The sequence below is a fragment of the Melanaphis sacchari genome, unplaced genomic scaffold, assembly GCF_002803265.2.
Source record: "Melanaphis sacchari strain LSU unplaced genomic scaffold, SCAv2.0 Contig25_pilon_pilon, whole genome shotgun sequence".
Classification (NCBI taxonomy): Eukaryota; Metazoa; Arthropoda; class Insecta; order Hemiptera; family Aphididae; genus Melanaphis; species Melanaphis sacchari.
This window is the reverse complement of record NW_020271133.1, coordinates 1,286,577-1,302,023: the sequence shown is the minus strand read 5'-3', so window position 1 is coordinate 1,302,023 and position 15,447 is coordinate 1,286,577. Positions and strand designations below refer to the sequence as shown.

At 27.1% G+C, this 15,447-nt stretch overlaps 1 protein-coding gene across 1 annotated transcript; it reads left to right on the top strand.

The window, feature by feature from the left end:
* The first annotated feature begins 12,457 nt into the window (after positions 1–12,457).
* On the top strand, positions 12,458–12,976 carry LOC112595146 (receptor expression-enhancing protein 5-like). Its single transcript, XM_025340243.1, has one exon. The coding sequence runs from the start codon at positions 12,458–12,460 to the stop codon at positions 12,974–12,976; it is 519 nt and encodes a 172-aa protein (XP_025196028.1).
* Positions 12,977–15,447: the final 2,471 nt, after the last annotated feature.

Sequence of the window (15,447 nt, the reverse complement as noted above, 5' to 3'; positions counted from 1 at the left end):
CGATATCGCGTAATATTTTCGTTCCGGCAAAACGCGTAGAGGAGTGGAGGAGTAGTGTATCCGTGCCCAACAGGTCTACGCGATTTCGGCGCACGCGCGCTACGCGCGAACCGATGTATGAATGAACGGACGGGCGGCCACGGTGGCTGCGGGTAAGTCTCGTCGCGTAGGTACCGAAAAGCCATCGCGCCGATTCCTGTAACCCGTTCGCTTAGGTCGTCGACGGTCTGTCCGGTCGCGCATAAAATTATTTCATATACGTTCGCACCGTTATACCTACACGCGGCTATATTACAGCACACTCAGCACAGGCTTCTAAACCATTAACCGACGATTAATGCGAGAGTACTGCAGTACTGCAGTGTGTGTGTTTCGAAAGAGTCGCCGAAACAGTGTCCCTGCACTGCTGCCCACAATATTTATGATATTGTAACTAGCCGTTTATAATGTTATTATGATAAAATATTATAATATAATATGTGTAAAAGTATAAAACACGGCTGCTGTCCTTTCATTACGGCGCGCTATAGCCTACGGGCATACGATCGCAGCAGGCATACAGGTACCACTGCGACAGGTACAATTCCATTGTGGACAAATCGATTTTAAATTATACACAGAAGCACTTGTGCACAATAAATAATATGTGCACCGGAATTGTAACCTGTTTAAATGTTGTATATGTCTTGGTATTGTTGTCGTATTATGTTGACATTTTTATCACATTTCGGTATGGTATATGTTAAGTGTCAACGTACCGCGTATACCATATTATTGTAGATACTCAAGGTTTGGTGTACAACTTGACCTTATTCACTATATATTTATTATTATTATTATTATTATTATTATTATTATTATTGGATTGTTTATATTGTTTATAAAATAAAATAAAATGCGACTTATAAAAAAATCAAAACGAATAATGTACGCGAAAAAATCTATAAAATAAAAAAGATACAAAAATGCCTACTGCGAAATTGTGCGTGTAGGTATTACGCCGGATAGAAATCCTGTTGATTCGCGTTAGAATTCAACAATTAATAATAATTGTGACCGCTAGACACTAGTCAATGTATTAACTATTATTGTGTACATTTAAATTATTCATTTTAATTTATTGAAAAACAATTATTCTGATTTCACTTGAGTTTACTGAATCGTTTTTAGGGCTATTTTAAATTTTAAAGTAGTTACTTTAAAATTACTTATCACCTTTTTACTCATAAAAACAATTCATTTTCGAACATGTGTTTTTGAACTATGTTTTTCAAACAGGTGACTTTATTCAAACATGAAACATATGAACAGGTGATCCAAACCCTCGTAGAAGTCATTAGTGTTAGAAGTTTGTTAAGCCAATAGGTACCTTGCTTAATTTTTTTTTTTTTAATAAATAATTCTTAATCTCTTATTATAGAAATACAATATTGAATAAACACAGCTAATAATAGAAAATCGATTTTTTTAATTTATAATGTTTACAGTTTATGATTAGTTTACAATAAGTAAATAGTGTGGTTAATATAATGTTATTATAGGGTGTAATAGTATGGTGGAGAATTGTGCCCATGAATAAACATACATTTTTTAACCAAGTAATTACATTTTATCTAGGCACTAATCGCTTTAGTCGTTTGGGAGGAATCATTGGTTATACTTTCAGATGCAAACCTTTTAACTGGTGGATTTTTGTTGGTAGCAAGATTGGAGTATATTACTGAAATGTTGGAACAAGATGAATATTGAGGCTTTTGTATGGGGTATAATTTACTGGAGGAAAGTTTGGAAATACTATTACTGATCCCTCAAACTTGTATTGTGTAGATCCTTAATGGTTTGAAAAGAAGAATGCATATTATAACTAATTTGTTATTTAAGTTTACGTGTTTGGATGTTAGAAATTACATTTTTTATTGTTTCTGTCATTTAGTAGTTTTCTTTTAGTGCCAAATTTTAATCCTATTCGATACGTACTTTGTCAAAATGAGAGAAGAGTATAAAGTAACACATTTTTGAGTTTTAGAGTGAAATTACAGTATTAGAGTATGAAAAAGAAAATTCCCCAATGGAAGGTCTAAATCATATAAACTAGTTACAATAAAATTATTTATCTAAATTTCTAAATTCAAATCTTAAAAAAAAGTTGTAGAACAAATAAATATTTATTATATAAGAATTAGGGCTCACTTTTTAAGCATGGTTTATCTAATAAGTTTGCACATTCTAGACATTTATAAACTTTTTGTGATATATTAATTGGAAAATAAAAACAACTAACAATATAAGTTAAATATTAATCCTTAAAAATACATCGAATTTAATTTTTCTTTCATAATATCAAATAAAATTTTGAGTTTGATAACATTTAGTAAAATATTCGTTCGGAGTATTGTGTATTTGTTTTTAAAACAACTTATTGATATGTTAAACTAAAATATGTAAAAAAAGATTTTCATAATTGTAACTATCAAATATTTTTTCTATCACTGAATAAACATTATAAATTCATTGTATAATGTATATAAATAAATATAAATCTAACAGCCAGTATCTTTGTTTTTTATAAAATTTTGATCTATAGTCAATATATATTATTTTATTTGTATATTATCAAAACAACTATATTTAGTTATGTTATCAAGTCTTAAATATTTAACTTTTTAGGGTGGACTATGGTCCACCTTGGCACAATGAGACCGTCGTCTATATTGACTGTATAGGTAACGTAGGTACCTAATTGTATATCTATAAATAAACAGAAAATTAACAATACATCAGACACAGAAATGCTTATGTAAATATTGCAATCTGTAACGTTTTCACTAGCTATTAATGATACGAAGTTCTAAACCGAAATGGGTATTAGGTACGAATAGTATGAATATAAAGTATGAATAAGTGACTTAAAAATGCTTAGTAATTAGTAAATATATTTTAATAGTTGCGAAAAATATAAGAAAGAAAGTGGTATAATTTTATTAGCAAATAATTCCAACCAATAAATGATATACTGATATTAAAAACCTATAAGTAGTTATTTAATTATATAATTTTTCAATACTTATTAAATAATTATCTCTTAATAGTTAGTTTATATAATTATACACATAGTATTTAGATATTGTTATATCTAATATAAATTGTAATGAATTATATTACGGCTAATGACTAGATAGAAGATAGAAGTTCAACAAAAAATTTTAATTTATTCTTCAAATAAAAATATTGATGAATATTGAGAAAATTAAATAACTTATTTATTTTTATCTATATGAAAGTATACGAGTATATACATTACATTATATTTAGAAACAAATTATGATGACCAATATACATTCTAATCACGATATGCGATATATAAGAATTATATACTATATACTAAATACTTGTATACGTATATATAGTATTTTTAATAGATAAAAATGCAATGTTATACTAATTATTTAAGTTATTGTTACAGTGCAATACTTGAGAATAAAAAAAAATGAGTAATTTAATTTTTTATTTTTTAACTTAAAGTCTTAACTATAAATTATAATAAAATTGACATCATAATATTACCAAAAAAGGTTAAGTTAGGCTAGGTTTTTTATTATAAAAGCTAAAAATGTTATTGGTAATTGTTTATAAAATTAGCAAATTGCTTTTATCTTAAATCTAAAAATTGATTCAAGTATAACAAATATAAAATAAAAATAATAAAAAATAAAATATAAAATCACATGATGACTTTTTTTTTAGATATTTAAAATTTAAATAATAGTGAATTTTTGTAATTATGTTAATTTGTTGAGATTTTTTAAAATTCAGTTAAGTATAGTTTTGTGATACTTGAATTATTTGACATTTCGGTACAAGGTTACTTTGCAGTTAGTATAAATTCAAAAAAAAAAAAAAATTTGAAATATAAATTTATTTAATAAATAATAAATTACGACGAAATAAAACATATTTGCATGTTATACAAATACATGGATGAAAAAAAAACTAAATAGGTGTTTCATTGGCGGAGGCAGGGATTGTATACAATGTAACTACACCCATAGGCATGCGTGTACTTGAAAACTAAATGGTAACGTATGTTATGTATTAACCTCTCAAGAATCCCATATTATTTGGACCGACTGACATGTATTCATTCTTTTTAAACAATGAAATCTTTAAACTTGTATAATTGTATCTATCTGAAAATATTTTTATGTTTTTCCAAAAAATAAGATCTGTTGTTATAATAAAATATCGATTTATGTAAGAAAATAAATTCATTATTCAATTTTGTTGACCACAAAAAACTGTAGGACCTAAGGAATACAAGATTTTTATTCAAGTTCAATATCAATCCATTAGTGAATATAATAAGTGTTACAATATAGTGTACTTGACAATGTATGTAAGAATAAAAATGGTAAATAAAAGCAAGTACATAAATCAGAACACACATGGACCTTGATAAAAAGTACTAAAAAATATAATGGTAATCAACTTGATAAAAAATAAAATTTTTTTTTACACAATTAAAATTTAATAATACAATTATACAAGATGTATACTAAAATAATAATGATAAGTCAATTATTAAAAGTAGACAAGATAAATACCAATAAATGGATCCTCAAATATTGCATAAATAAATATTTTTAGATTTATTATAATTATTTTGTGGTATTATTATTGAATAATAGATATGGTGTAAAATATTGGATTATATTATTATTATTATTTAATTCTACTACTATTAATTATTATAGATAGTTCAACATTTTCATTTATTTGGTTCATCGCGATTTAAAAGTAAATTTCCTAAAGGTTTTAAAATAATGATCAAGTAACAAAATAACCCTCTGGTTACTTATAATATTAAATAAGAAATTGATATTTAAACATACATGCACAAAACCAGAACTTAAACCATAGTACCTTTTACCTATTTAATAGAGTTCTAAATAGGTAAATTTGACAAAATAATATAGGTACATTAACGCACGAAAGTCCAATTTGTGATAGGTAATTTTACAGACTTAGATTTCGAGTTTTAAATGTTGTAAAATTTCGAAATTTAATCATTATATTGTTTTTGATAAAAAATTCATAAATTTTTCAGTTTTAAAACATATTGCAATTTTTCATGATTTGGACGAATTTTGACAAAATTGTGAAAATTATTGAAATTATACATTTTTTAACTGTTCTATCAAAATATACATTTTTTAAGTTTTCAAACGTTTTGTACAAGAAAAAAATTTGTTTTGTACATAAATAAAAATAAAAGTTTTAAAAAGTTGAAAATTTATCTTTATAATTTATTATAAATTATAATCCTACAACGGGTTTGCGTTACTATGTTGCATGCTCATAAGGAACCCATCGAATCTATTTTGTTAGCAAAAGATAGGTTAACCAAAAATACTGTACACCAATTAGCGCTTGCTTAAACTAAAATTACAAATTTTTATAATTTAAAATAATAAAAATAATTATTAAAAAATAACGTTATCAACCACATTTATAAAATTAAATTTTTATGTTATCATTTAAGAATTTTGTATTATAAATAATTTAGTAAATAATAATTCAACGAATACAACAGTAGCAGGTTCAGTTAGTATAATATATTATACAAAAATAACACGAAAAGAACCAAAATATTTTGAAAATTATTTCACGTTTATTAAATATTAATATAAATAATTGATGAAAATTTTAAAACTTATTAATTTTCGAATTATAATACAAAATCAAAATCGATTTTGTTAAAAACCGGTTTAGCGTAAAAATTCTTGTTTTTCCTTATTTTTATTTTCATATTTTTCTTAATTATTTTAAAACATTTTGGGAACTTTTCAGTTTTAAACTCAAAAATGCTAACTTGATAAATTTTCTATCCTCAAAGACCAAAGTAGAAAATTAAAGAATTTTTACAGCTCCAAAAAGTAATGATAGGCACAAGAAAAAAAGACTTAAGAAATCAATATATTTATTGCTTAGCTATCAGAATCTAAGATCATATTTTAATTATTTATAATAATTAATAAAATAAACAGATTCATAAAATCCAATGTCAAATAAGTTATACCATTATATTTACAATCAATGTACTTTACTACTCCTACTGTTGACCCATGTAATTTGTACTTTTAGATTACATTATTATTATGTTTAGTCTTGTAAATATAATTTTATATGTAGGTATATTATAGCATTATAGAAGTATAGTTTATTGTATATAAAGTCAAATTCCCACGACTCGTGTACACAAGAAATTTTCGATATTTGTAGACATAATCACCAGAAATAATGAATTTACGTATTAAGTTTCTTATGTACGAATACTGGTGTTTGGTATAGTATATTTATTCGTTATTCTCTATTGTCGGTAGAAAAGTCGAGTAGAAAAAAAAGGTCATCACCGTGATAAATATTCAACCACAAATAATATTGAATTTATGACAAATGCAAGTTAGTACATGTATAAATTATCTACTTGATTATTTTTACATAAATTGACAATAATTATTCTTGTAATAGAATATAATATTCATCCAAATATTCAGTTATGCGGGAATCCGATTAAAAAACTTAGTTTATACGGAAAAAAAAATATTAATATTTTAATGTTTAATCTTTATAGCGTTAATAATTTTTTTTTTCATTTTTCAAATTATACAGGATGCCGATTTCGATAAATATTTAAAATTTAGATAAATATAACAAACGCATGCTATATTACGAGTATAGACAATATTTTAGGGTTAAATTTACTCAATATATTCGATATACGCGCATATATAGGATTTTACCATAGATCAGCTACATTGTTATATGACTGTAGACCTAAAATAGGTACACGTATTTATATATTCAAATAGAATCTAAATGAATAATATGAAGATACAATAAATGATCGATTATAATTTTACCTGATAATTAATAATAATAGGTAGGTAAATCTAGTATTAGTACTATTATTGTTTTACACGGTGAGATATTTAACTTTACTAGGTTTTTTGAATTTTTCTAGCATACATATATCACAATCTAGCCTATTCACATAATTTACATTACGTTATACAATTATATCATAGTAATATAAATACTACACATTTTATTTAACAATGATGATCGTATACAGGAGTGAAAAGATGCATATTCTTAAAGGGAGCTTATGAATTACAAATGACTAATGTGTGTCTTACTTTGACTGTATAGGCAATGACATAGTGCTCGGAAATGTATACTTTGTTTGCTGTTCAGTAAGAGAACACACCACGGTCCATTGAAAATTTGTTCGTTCTGTGCATCTACAGCGAGCTATTATTAAAATATAGACTCATTTAGCGTTTTTACCGAAGTACAAGTAAAATATTCGTTTCGTCGGAATGTTTTTTTACTGCATGATATTACTATAGCACGCACTCGTGGACGGTATGATGACACAAAAATAATTTGATCGAGAATCGTTAAAAATTGAACGGATACAAGGAAACTGCAGGTAGGCGCACCCAGCACAGATAAAAGTTTTCCTTAACACTAATAAACTATAAACAATAGAAACATTGCAGTTGCTCGCCGGCGAGTAGTTTAACACGAGTTCATAGCTATATCATTGTTTGTCATGTTGTGTGATTTAATTGGTTATTGTAATCATGGTAGGTATCAGTTAATAATCATTATCTACCCGGAAATATCTATATAGATGAATAAATTTTAACTTTTGGACATGTCACGACAGATGATACGAGTATAGCTATAAATCCGAATTTACCGTAGATATATGAACGGTGGTTGACAAATATTACCACGAAGTAACTTTAACATATATAAAGTTTATGGATGGACCGCTGTGGGTTTTGCCATCAAAAAAGTTCATACAAGTTATCAGAAAAATCATAATTGCTACAATGATCATGTAATACGATGATAAATGTTCGACGGTGTAAAAACGACGTGAAAACGGTGTGATCGAGAATCATCGAGGATCGGAAGTTACTCGACGAGATTAAACTGGAGACAACAATAAGATGCACATGCATTGCAAAAGGTCCCTACTTTTCTGAAGCTGATTAATGGTGATGAAAAATATGATGAGGGCTTTATAACTCGTGGCTGAACCGTCGTGTCATGTCAAATAATTTTCTGATTACAGACTTATCGATAACTTAAACACAAAAGTAAAAGTTTAATCATGTTTGATCTCTAATATTAAAATTAGGTAGTTACTTATTAATACAGTCGAGCTAATAAGAAATTTAAATTTCCGTAAAAAAAAAAAGTTGAATTTCATATTAGTTTTATTTATTTAAATTATTTTCTATGAATATGTAAATTTGGCTTATTAATAATAATGATGTGATTTTCTTACTTGGATTTTGAGTATCAATAATATACCTAGCTAATTAGTTGTTTTTATTCTTTTGTTGCTTAATAATTATAATTTAATTTTTACTTTAACTATATAATTTTTTAATTTTTATGATTTAATAAAAATTAGTGAAATAAATAATAGAGCAACACATATAAGACATTATCAATTGTAAATTTTTAATTTTTTCTGTATTAATTTATGATTGTATTCTTAACTACTATATAACAATACTAACTAATTAAATAAATAATATTTAAGTATTTGCATTTAATGATTTTTTAAATTTTTATTTGCCATAATAATTATTTTTAAAAACTCATGGAAGTCGCTCTGCTATACATCAAGTTTTAAATGTAACAATTGTAAGTAAATATGTCACTGAGTCACTGTATGATGGATATGTAATATTAATTGATTTAAATGATAGATAACTGTAAACGAAAAACAATTTTGAACGAGAATGGTATCAATTTCTAATTTTCTAAGCATATTTTATAATTTACTTATTTTATCGCTTATATTTATCATATTTTTTTTTCTTTATTGAGATTCTAACTATAAAATTATTAAATAGTTATCTATCATATAATTAATTACTATAACATAATATCATATATATCTATATATAGATATTATAACTATATTAAGTCAATAATGTAAAAAGTAATTATACATGTATAATAAATCATATGATTTTATAAATACGTTGAATAGCAGTATACCATTAATATTTTAAAATTTAAATGCTTTATCACGCATAGAAAATGAGAAATTAAACTACAGTGATATGTTTCAAGTTTCTATGGTTAATATTATTTTAATTACTTCAAAATTATTAGATTTATTGAAAATCGTTATTTTTCGTTTAGATATCTAATTCCTTCAATATTTAAACTTCAAACGCTCTTAAAACAATGTTTATGTATTTTTGATAGTTTTAAATATCTATATTCAACATTTATGAGGAACCCTATATTAAATTTATATGTTTTTTCTAAAAAATATATATAAATATTATCAATATTAAAAACAAAAATTATTAAAAAAAAAAAATAGAAAATTTCAAATGTTAATAAATTATTAGCTTAGAATAATAATATATTTAAAAAATTATATTACGTGTAGAAAATGTTATTATTTTTTAGATGAAAAATCCAAGTGTCTATATGGTCTTTCCTTTATAATAATAAATAGTTAACGGTAAACCAAAGCTACATATTATTTAGTAGGTGTCGAATAGGACATTATAATAGATGTGTTAAATTTAAATCAAATTATCTATCATTGTATACGAAAAACGATTCTTAGCGGAGACGGTGTATCAGCCTATTTATTAAGTACGTTTCACGATATATTTTTTGATATTGTTATAAAAGTAATTTATTTTATTATTAATATTACGGTGCCTAATAGTTGATTTAATTTTTATCAAAAATATTGTATTTGTTATAATATTAATATTTAGTTGTCGTGATAATAATAAATTTAATATTTTATTCCACGTATATTATTTTATTATGGTTATATTAACTTACGAGTTAATAGTTCTATCTTACCTACCATAATATAGTATAAATAGATTTAAAAATAGGTAACATCTTTAAATTAGTTTTTCCTTTTTGAAAATATCATTGTTCATTGCATGTAATAAAATATATACGAGAGTATACGTTGAAGCATTTTAAGTCTCCACGAATAATGTTTTTATATTATTATAAAATAGTAAATAACGTATTCATTATTTAAATATTTAATTTTTCCAAGTTTTAACTTCAGATGTTTATGTATTTTTTAAATTTTCAAACCTTAGCTTAACATTTTTAGTGTAAGATAATTAGCTAAATTTTATGATTTTGACGAAACTTGTTAGAATTTTAACTTTAAATATTTATAAACCTTTTTTGTGAATTTACCCTCAACTTTTTTTATTTTTATTAATAAAAAATTCTGAAGAGGAACCTTGTATTATTTTCAAGCTTTTTGACTAAGTAATCATTTTTAACGGAAAAAAAAATAATAAATACATTTTTTTTAAAAAAAGCTTAAATTTAGTGAAAATACTTTAAGTTATGCTATGTATTGAAAATAATAATATAAAAACTAGGCGAATATTTCAGGTTTCTAAGGTTATTCGTTTTTAAAATAACAAAATAAAGAAATCATTTCTATTAAAAACAGGGTTTTGGGTAAAATACCGTCGTTTTTTTTTTTTTGTTTTTCCAGATTATTAAGAAAAGTAGAAAAGTACTAGAGATTTTTACTTTTGACTTCCAAATTTCAAAATTTCAAACGAGATCCAATTTGCTTCAGAAGTCACCCTCTAATTAGATAAATTACTTTATCTAGAATTTAAAATGCATGTATTTGTAAAAATAAATTATTATTTAAATTTTTTGTTTCAAATATTTTATTCAACCCTTCTTGGAAGCAGGCCAATCAATATCACAAGTAGGACGTTCACAAAATAGTATTAATCATAAATATAATAGACGTTTTACTGTTAAATAACTAGCACGCTAAGTCCATTTATGGCGCATATAATACGACATTTTATTTCAATTCCTGTTCTACTTTCGTTGACATATCTACTATGTACATACTAACTTGGTTTAATTAATCTAATATCTAATGACAGGCCAATTATTTTATTCGATTTAAGTCACGTGGACGTAATAATAGGGTGCTTGGAATAATCAAATTTTGAACTCTTCGCACTAAAAACGTGCTTCATCACAATAATTAAATAAACAAATTAAACACTTATACGTATATAAGTATATGGTATAGTAATAGTATTTTCAAACACTTTAATCTGACATATACGTTTTTACATGGTAATATTATATAAGCTAGTGCTATCACAATATTAATAAACAGTATATCTAATAATTGTGTTACTGTCTACGCCCACGCGTAAATCTGACAGTGACAAAACACACAAAACAATAATATGTGTAGTGTGCATTTTTATTATGTAGTCATTATATAGGTCACATATTATATTATATCATATACACTGAGTGTGTCTAGTATCCAGACATAATAACATGAATTAACGTATAAACAGAGACACAAAGTAGACATTTTTCCAGATAGATCTCCATGTACATTATTAATGTATTTATATTTTTTAAATATTTATAAACAAAATTTTTGTTTTTGATTTTTAACAAACAGAAAATGTTTTGGTTGTTAGGTGAATTATGAAGATAATAATACGACTTCGGGAAAGGACAAAAGAAGCCGACTCAGCGTTTAGAAATGCTCTATAACCAAATATTGTATTTCTAGATCTACTTGGAGGTCTATATAAAAAAATGCTGTTTATAAATATTTATATTATAGTGCATTAATTAAATTTAATGTTTTTCTTTTTTTTTGATAAAAGTGAAAATGGATTTCAAAAATAAAACATTTAAATTTGGTACTATACATGTCTCATATTGTGTTCCTTTAAATCAAGTCTAAAGTAAGAGTAAAACTGAAAGACCACCATAACAGCCTACAAAAAAAACGGGAGCCGGTAATTTCTTAAAACTATTTTTTTCTTGGCCATTGTTCAACAATATTGTTGGTAGGTAATTTATTTCTTTACGCAATTGAAAATATCTAGGACATTAATACCTATTAGGTCTCTGAAACGTCGATACTCCAGTGTATCGGTGGCCGGCGCATTATACATCCCCAGCTCACAGCTGCACCCCCCGTTTAATCCGAAGCCCGATATATTATGCCTTTGCGCTATACTATAAGTTTACCGCGTATTACGAATTATTTTTGGTCAAATCATTCTGATACACTCTGTATATATATGCACGTCATATTATTATGTTCCTACACGACGAATAATTAAACGAACCGGCGTTTCTGTGGCGCGTTTGATAACAATAACAGTATATACAAAAAATACGATACACAATAATAATAAGCATAAGGCGACAAAAACGTATGCTGACCAGACACAACACACGCATACACATCACACACACAACAGGCGCTCTTTTACGCCCAAACTCGTCACACGTTTTAAACGCAACATCCATTTTTTTCCAAATCTAAAGGCAAGTACACTCTCGCTAACCAATCGCCGCCATGTTCGGTTTACTGGCATCCGTCACGGAAATCGCGCTGATGATGTTGGAACCGGTATACCAGACGTACAAGGGACTGGAGGCGAACGAGACGGGCGGCAACGGGCTGGACCAGGACGTGTGGCGGCGGTTGCTCGTCCACTGGATCGTGTACGGCGTGTTCCGGGCGGTGGAGGGCCTGGCCCGGCCGTGGGTGCCGTTCTACGACTTGGTCAAGATCGGCGCCATCGTGTGGTTGCGCGCGGGCGGCTCGGATACGGTTTACCAGATGATCATCCGGCCGTACCTGGCGGAAAACGAGCAGGCCATCGACGAGTGGATCGATCAGATGAACCGCACTCGAGAAACGGTGATGGCCGCCACGTCGGTGCTGAGCGCCGCCGTCACCGCCGACCCGGACGCGTTCGACGAAGGCGTGATGCCGGCGCAAACGACGGTGCTGCCCGACCCGGTGGTGCCCACAATCCCGGCGCCCGTCAGTGCCAAACCGGACGAAGGACAAAACCGGAAGGATGAATAATTGACAATACGCATTTTTTGTCTTTTAACGTGTCGCCCTACCGTAATATATACCGTCATAATACGCGACTACGTCGACCGCAAAAGCAAAATTTATGTGTGATACACGCGATAATAAAGTACGAATGTATCGTTTTTTGTACAATATATACTCGTACTAACAAATACCTCGCGTTCGGTCCAAAATTCGAAATTACGCGCGTGTTTGCAGGACGAGACGCACAAATCGCATACAGACAGTCGTGTGACACTAACATTATCCTCATGAACGGGTTTGTTCGTATAGACAGGGTCGTTCTAAAGTTTTTCGGGGATAGGAGAAAAATATTTATGTGCAGGCCTTTTGACCGTTCATAATACAATATCGATATGATAAAAAAAATATATTTATTGACGCCAGCAAAATTCTTGCAAATGTATTTTTCCAAACCTTAATTGCAACCAATCTCATAAAAGCTTACGAACTGGTACATTTATGGGTTAGGTAAATTTTAAATAACTCTTAGCTATAATATTATCAAATATACCTACTAAAAAAAAAAACAATTTCCAAATAATTATTAATATTTATGGTCAACAGGAAATTGTGTTAATAGGATTCAATAAATAGATTAGGTAAATTTATATATTTATATATATTTTGATTTATATATTATTCTTATTTCTTCGCACTCACCACTCCGATACCACGACAATAATAGTTTATAATATTTAATTATAATTATTTTATCATTTAGAATAACTGAAAATGTCGTTTAGTTACCTATACAAGTATATAATAATTACAACAGAATAGTCTACAGAGATATTTTATTATTGATATTTTGCAAAGAAAAAGGATTTCAGAAATAATATACTTGAATCTTTATAAATTTATAAAAGAACAGACTTTTTTTATAATTTAAACAAAAATTATGGAATATTGAAAAAATTGTCACTATAATAAATTGTAAAATAATATAGTATTATCTCCTCAGTAACCAATTCTGACAAACTGTCATCACTCATCACTTAATATCATTCTTCGTATATATTAATTAAAAAATAATACATTTACTACTGACCTACTCAATGACAGGTTTCGCTCATCATCAATTATACGAAGTGATACGAAAATTTTATTTTAAACCCCCGAGCACATAATCTAATAATATTAAACGTGAATATTAAGTAATCCTTTTTGAGGGCCCTTAAAAATATTCCAAAATCGCGGTCTGAGGTAAAATAGTTTTGTTGCCTCTTTCTCTCCCCTCTGAACAGTCATACGTATAGGGTAATTGTATAGTAATGACTTACCGAATGTAGGGCGGTGATAGGCTCTAATAATACAGATATCTATGTATTATAATATACATCATATATAATACCTATTGATCTGATATAGCTATTATCGAAGCTAGGGTGGACCAAGCACTTCAAAATATACCATTAACCGTCCGAAATTCACGCAATATTTAGCTATTATTAGTATCATTAATAATATGGACAATTACAGTAAGTTGTAGTACTTTAAATGTTATTTGTTCATCTACGATTGGTATATTCTGATATAAAAAAGCTGAAGAGTTTGTATGTTTGAACTTTGAACGAGCAAATAATGTCAAACTACTGACCGTTTTTAAAAATGTTGTATACTTACTAACATAAATTTCTTGAGTTTTGATGGGTGTTTTAATTTATTTTTTCAATCTCCATAAGTTAATATATCAGGTGATTTATAGACTCAAGTACAAGAATTTAATATTATTTGTTTATTGAAATGTTTTCCATTATCCTATATCTAATGACTAATTTATTATTATTTCAAAATCTATTAAATTTTTGAAAATATTTTTCTTTGGTAATTTTCAATTTGAAATAAAGCAATATTTTTTTAAAAATAAATATAGTTTTTAATATTTTTTCTTTAAATTTTCTTAAGTTTTTATTTTTTTAAATGACAATATACATTTTCAATTTCATTTACTGAAGCAGAATATTTTTCGGGGATTTCCATACATGACAATTAAAACTTATGAGTAATTTATGAGTTATAAGTAGGGCCTAAATTCGTATATAAGGTGCATTGTTTTTCAAGTACAAAACCCATTTCACACATTCGAAAATTGAAAACTTAAGCTTTATTTTGTATTTGTTTGGGTTTTTAATACTTTTGGCGTTATTATAGCATCTTTTGTACTGGTAATTTTGAATGATATGTAAAACAGAAGCAGAACAAATATAGACTATGAACTATGATGAAAGCAACAATATCAGCGTAGTTCAAGGTTCAAGTGTTTATACTCGGTTTCGTTTTTAAAACAATTAATTTTGTTTTATATTTTAAATCTTCAATATTCTAAAATAAATATTACCAGTTATTATTGCCGCCAACAAAATATAATCATTAGCCCGTATAAACAGTATACAGCGTACAGCCGTACAATAAGTAAAAAAAATATATGACGTACCTATTTTTATAATTATTAATTA

Bases quoted from the DNA above. Each gene is read 5' to 3' on its own strand.
- LOC112595146 (XM_025340243.1), top strand. From the start codon at position 12,458: ATGTTCGGTTTACTGGCATCCGTCACGGAAATCGCGCTGATGATGTTG.